Consider the following 6,270-nt stretch of genomic DNA (forward strand, 5'->3'; position numbering starts at 1 on the left):
CCATTAATTTTTTAATCAAATTTGAAATGAAATTAATAAAATCTATAGCCGAAGAAGTTTAAAAAATCCATTCACGTGTTAAATTTTAATTACTCGTATAAAAGTCGATAGGCTTTCTGTTAATTAATAAAAACTACCACCGCAGAAATTTAAAAAAATCCATTCATACGTAAAAATTTTAATAACTCGTATAAAAACTCGAATTCTACTTCGAATATAACACAACTTCGAGAGTGGTCAAACTTATCAGCGGCTGCAAAAAAAGTACAATAAATGTTGAAGATGACTCGCGTCATTTTATTGATTAGCATACATACTGCCCAACGATCGGTGAAAGTGATTTTACAACCAAAAAAGCTGAATGTGTACGATATGTAAGCCACATAGATAGCGACAGGTAACACCCACATCCAGCACTTGCGCCTGTGCCATGCCCGCCCAAACGTGAAGTTCCAACTACTTCCTCCCATCTATAATAGTGATAAAACTGGGAAACTGACTGGTTCTGCTACCATTCATGGCAAGAAAAATTGAAGACTGGTTGGTGCTACTGCAATTCCATGTCTCAAGATCAAATATCAAATGGAAGCTCGTCGAGCCCAAAGCCTGGCTAAATACCTTGAACTAGACTTATATTTTGGAATGCCTGCCCAGATTTAAGATGGATTGTTTTCTCACTCTGAACATTATGCTAATTGCAATGATAAGCTTCAAATTTACTTCGCTTTTCAAAGGTACCATGTAAATAAATCCCATTTGCATAGTGTTGAAACTATCAGAACCCTTAAAAGTATTAAAAACATATAGAGTAGATTTTGTTTCAGAGAAATGCAAAGACAAAAGTCTTCACCATGACTGAAAAAATTAGCTTGGATTCCACAATATTTTCCCTCACTAGTCTACTATCTGTTATAATGACAACTGTAACTCGACTCTTTAAACACGCCCAACCTATTCTATTTGGCTATCACCAGAAATAATAGCATCATTTAAATCTCACTCAGTTTGCTGTTGGACCAGAAAAGCTTTCAGCAACGTTGATTACAAAACGGTACTTCACATCTCCCTTCACTAATCGTTCCATTGCTGTGTTCACGTAGTCGATTGGAATGTTTTCAATCATGCAAGAGATGTTATGCTTTGCACAGAAGTCCAACATCTCTTGAGTTTCTTTTATTCCTCCAATCGAACTGCCCCCTACAAATCGCCGACCTGTAAACACCAAGAAAAGAAAAAGAAAAAAACCAGTCGCTTAATCACAGGAAAAAAAAGTATGATCTCAGATTGGATGTTTATGTGATAGAAAATTATAATAGGTATGTGAGAAAAAGTTATAATAGGAAGGATTTCAGATTAGATGTTTCTGTGATTCATGATTTAAAAAAAGATTGGATGCCATTCATGGTTTAGTGTCATGCTAAATTTTTTCTATGATTTTATGATTTTTCTATGTGATTTCTCCAGAAAATCTTTATTTAAAAAACAATATGAATCAAATCACCTCATATCACCTGGTATGCATACCAGACCAGATGCATCTGCAAAGAAGCTTAAAAGGGTGCAAGGACTTACCAGATATGACGCCTGCAGGATGAAAAGAGAGAGGATTTTCTGGCAGACCAACCAAAACCAGTTTCCCATTCACTTTCAATAAATTGAGGAGAGGCTGCAAAGGATGGTCAGCAGAGACGGTGTCAATTATGTAATCCAGGGACTTGGCCGCATCCTCCATCTGTTTCGGATCTTTGCTGATGATGAAGTGGTCTGCCCCCAAATCCTCTCTGGCTTCTTTTTCCTTCCTAGCCGATGTACTGATTACCGTTACTTTCAGTCCTAAAGCTTTTCCAATTTTCACAGCCATGTGTCCCAAACCGCCAAGCCCCACAACGCCAAGGCTTTTACCAGGCTGAGACATCTGGAGGTATTTCATGGGGCTGTATACAGTTATTCCCGCACAGAGCAATGGGGCTGCTGCATCAAACGGCAGAGTCTCCGGAATCTTCACTACAAAACTGGCACCACAGAAACGATTAAAACGGCATTTGGCCCAGATCTAAATTAAAAGCTGTCCCAATGCATGAAAACCAGATATCATACCTTTGGTCACAGACCATCAAGGATGAATAACCTCCATAAGTGGGAGACCCGTCCACATTAATGGCGTTATATGTCAAAACCATCTTCTCACAATACTGTTCTTGCCCTTCGCTACAGGAATCACATTGGTGGCAGCTCCAAACCATGCAGCCCACCCCCACGCGATCTCCAACAGCGAAATTCTTCACTTCTGACCCCACTTCAGTTACAAGACCTACAATTTCGTGCCTGTAAATCACATACCGCTAATTAAAAAGACGCAAAAATCTGATACAGGTATGAGACAGCGTTGGTAACAGAAAAAGATACAAGACATTACCCTGGAACCATTGGGTATATCGAATTTTTCCATTCGTTCCGAATTTGGTGCAAATCAGAGTGACAGATTCCACAGTATTCGACCTTGAAAGTTACGTCATTGGATCCAGTTTTCCTGCCAAAACAAAGCAAAGCATTCAGTCAATTTTTCTGCCACAACCAATTTAAACAAATATTCAGCGAAATGAAATTTACAGATGAAAACGGTTAAAACCCTAGACATTTTTTTTTCCCTAACCTGCGAGTAAAGTTAATGGGCGAGAGAATGCCAGAGTCATCCCTGGCCGCCCATCCCTCAACCTCGACCTCAAACTGACCAATAGCTCCTTCCTTCACCATCTTCTCTGTACAGAACGGAAAACTCAGATTGTGTTTCCACAGAACCCTGCTAATTTCCCACACAAAACCCTTGACGACAGGCAGTTGTAGTCCACCAAACGATGGTATGGCAGCCAGTAACAGTGGAAACGAGGTTATGGCAACCGATAACAGTAGAAGGATGGAGAGCCAACGAGCATTTAAAAGGTCTGGAAGAAATATTTACCGCCTCAAAAAGATGAAGGTTCTCAACAATTGCGCCAGCGATTGGAATCCTTGAAGGCAGTCAGCAATGGCGTCACCGATTTACCTAGAATACGCTAATTACCCTTTGAATCTTGAAGGCTGTCAGCAATGGCGTCACCGATTACCTAGAATACTCTAATTACCCTTTGAATCTTGGAGGCAGTCAACAATGGCGTCACCGATTACCTAGAATACTCTAGTTACTATTTGGAATACTCCATAAATAGGGGATTTAGACTCGAAATAAAAACTAGAAATGGGGATTTGGACTGGAAATGAAAATTAAAAATGTGGAAATGCAATTATGTTGGATTTAGAAACACTTTTTGGATTAAAATTAGAAATCAATTCGGGTTCTAGATTAGTATCATTGTAACGATGATATCTGCGTAAAAAGCTATTTGTATGTATTTATTTATTTAATAGTAAATTCTATTTTATTTATAATAATAATTGTGTATGTTATAGCGATTAATATAAAATTTAATATCTATTAATATATTTATATTTAATAATTAATATTTATATTTAGTGTTTAATATAATTTAAATAAATAAAATATTTGATGATGATGATGGTGGTGGTGGTTAACATCCGTTAAGACCAAACATTGGTCTATCCGACCTAAAGAAAAAAATTATTTATTTTGGTTTAAGATTTTATTTCTATGCTCAGAAAACTTGGAGAGAAGCCTCTAGAGCTCACTATAATTTTGACATTGTAAAAGGCTAGGAAGGTCAACCTTGTAACAAAGATTGTGAAACTAAGATCTAATGTGGTTGTATGCGGGGCACTCTAAGAGGAAGTGGTTTTCATCCTTGATGTGTGGTTTTCATCCTTGATGTTTCTATTCTCACATATATGGCAGATCCTTTCCATCCATGGCATTTTAGGAACTGCCAAACGACCTGTTTCACTATGGAGCTCATGAGAATTCGTTCTAATCTTTGCTATATTAATCTTCTTCTTTGAGCTAGTTAAAATAGAGAGATACTTTTGATCCTCTAGGGTGGGGTTGATGACCTTCTTATAATAACTTAATTTTCTTTTAGCCGCTAAATCTTTCTCACACCACATTTTTTCTTTGAACTTAGAAGTAACAATATCTTTAATGTTATTTATGTTTTGCAATGCATCATTCTTGTTGATCTCCCAATAGTTTAACCAGGCCCTTGTGTCTTTATGCCACCCCCAATTGAGCCTTAGGTGGTTTTGGCTAGAATTTAAAGCTAGCTTAGGAAGTCTATGATCGTCTATGTTATTGAGTTTGTGCTTGTACAGCATAAACCTAATCATAGCTAGCCTCTCAATAGGGGAAAGACCTGCTTCTATAAGGAGAATAGGATAGGGTGTGTTACTTTTAATTTTCAGTTTATAAGTTATAAAACGCTTCTGGATTTGCTCAATATTTCTCCATGATTCTCTGGAGATGCTGCAACCCCAAACCTCACAGCCATATAAGATAACAGGAGTGACTAAAGTTTCAAAGAGGAACTTCTTTTTATCCCACATTACGAGGTTTGTTGTTTTACAATTATTTTCAAGACCAAAATAAACTTTCCACCCCCCATTAATCCTTTTCTCAATGCTATGGTTCTAGTTGAGCTTGTGATGAATATCAATTCCTAGGGACTTGTAAGAGTACAATTCCTCCAAGTTATTATTGTCATACATAAAATTAGTGTAAATGTCCTTCTTGGATTTGATAATCATAACTTTTATTTTGTCAGTGTTAACAGTCATACCCATGGTAGAGCAAAAATCCTTAAGAAGCCTGAGTTGCTTATCAAGATCAAATTGGCACCTTGCGAAAGGAACAATATTGTCAACATAGAGAAGAAGGATGACGACTATCCCAGCTAAGATCGTGCCATCACATCATGCTTCCTCTAAATAGCCTTCGAGCTTATCGATGTAAATGCCAAATAGGGTAGGGAAGAGGGGGCAACCTTGTTTAACTCCGATGTTACACTTAATATCTTTTGACCACCCCTCATTGCTCTTTAGCTTGGTAATTACATTCTCGTATAACCTTATAGCGACAACTCTCAACTCGAGAGGAACCTTTAGCTCTTCTAATCTATTCCAAAGGTTGTATCTAGGAACCGTATCGAAAGCCTTTCTAAAGTCCACAAAGCAACAAAATAAATTGGATTTATCATTACGACATTCCTCCGCAATGATCCTAAGCATAACGAGGTGGTCTATTGTTGAGTGATGCCTTCTGAAACCTGCTTGGCCTTTAGCCCGCTTACCTTCACTTTCAAGCCATATGCTTAACTTCTTTTCCAAAATACTACCATATAACTTGGCTAAGAGAGGGCTGATCATAATTGCCCGATAATTAGAGGGGTTATTTGTATCCCCACTTTTAAAAATAGGAATAATGAGGCTCTCAGTCGAAAGTTTAGGGAACCCTTGCTTGACTACTTGATTGAAAAGCTTGTGGATGTGGGGGATGAGGACAGGACCTCCAATTTTTAAGATTTCCACTTGGTAACCTTCAATATCCTTAGCTTTCCCATTAGCGAGGCGATTAACCCCAAACTTAATGTCTTCTAAAGAGAAAACTTCTTTCGTTGTGAGCAGGGTTTCCAAATTATCCATGACATTTGGAGATTCATAAAGCTTTTTAAGATAGGAATTCCAATCGTGAAGAGCAATTTTATTATTATCTTTAGTCTTCCTAGTCAAAATCTACGTCCAAAATTTCTTAGGAGCTACCTTAGAGAGGTGTAAGATAAATTTATTAATATAAAATAAATATATATTTATAATTTAAAACATATATTAAATTTTATAAATGTAAATGTAATAATTAAATAAATGTGTATTAAATTTTGCAGCTACACTTATTATTGAAGTGTAGCTAAGTATCAATTTATAATAAAGTGCAGATAAGTATCAATTTATAATAGGTATCAACACATTTATTTTATGATACATTGTATATTATCAAAATTTAAGAAAATCATAAAAATTAACTACATTATAATTTTATTTTAAATTACTATATTGAAATTTTTTTTTCCGAAGGTGGTAAAACCTATCAACTCAGGTGTCAAACCAACAGTGAGGACAGCCATCTCTGGCTGCTATCAGCGAATGCTGGGTTTGACTCATCACTGTTAAATAGGAAAACCACGCCACCTGGCATAACCCTGCTGGTGGTCCGTAATCGGGAGCAGGCTCTCACTCCTGCCAGATGCCTCTGGGTCTTGGGCCGTTAACCTGTTTCCTTACGTCCGAGGAAGACGAGCTCTTAGCCAAGCAGAAGCAGTTTTACGGCAT

At 37.2% G+C, this 6,270-nt stretch overlaps 1 protein-coding gene across 1 annotated transcript; it reads right to left on the reverse strand.

Annotated features, from left to right (window-relative positions):
* Positions 1-265: 265 nt before the first annotated feature.
* LOC149218339 (putative mannitol dehydrogenase) lies at positions 266-3,016 on the reverse strand. Its single transcript, XM_089383906.1, has 5 exons — positions 2,654-3,016; positions 2,417-2,530; positions 2,098-2,325; positions 1,573-2,012; positions 266-1,212 (listed from the first exon to the last, which is right to left on the reverse strand). The coding sequence occupies exons 1-5, from the start codon at positions 2,752-2,754 to the stop codon at positions 1,001-1,003; spliced, it is 1,095 nt and encodes a 364-aa protein (XP_089240032.1). The 5' UTR covers positions 2,755-3,016; the 3' UTR covers positions 266-1,000.
* Between the last annotated feature and the right edge of the window lie 3,254 nt (positions 3,017-6,270).

The sequence above is a fragment of the Pinus tabuliformis genome, chromosome Q, assembly GCF_031772625.1.
Source record: "Pinus tabuliformis cultivar Carrire ecotype Pingquan chromosome Q, CPIR1, whole genome shotgun sequence".
NCBI classification, from domain to species: domain Eukaryota; kingdom Viridiplantae; phylum Streptophyta; class Pinopsida; order Pinales; family Pinaceae; genus Pinus; species Pinus tabuliformis.

Excerpts from the sequence above, each read along its gene's own strand:
- LOC149218339 (XM_089383906.1), bottom strand. The coding sequence starts at position 2,754 with ATGGTGAAGGAAGGAGCTATTGGTCAGTTTGAGGTCGAGGTTGAGGGA. Across the intron at positions 2,013-2,097 it reads TTGATGGTCTGTGACCAAAG|TTTTGTAGTGAAGATTCCGG; the intron begins GTATGATATCTG and ends CTGTGGTGCCAG. Across the intron at positions 1,213-1,572 it reads TCCTGCAGGCGTCATATCTG|GTCGGCGATTTGTAGGGGGC; the intron begins GTAAGTCCTTGC and ends TGGTGTTTACAG.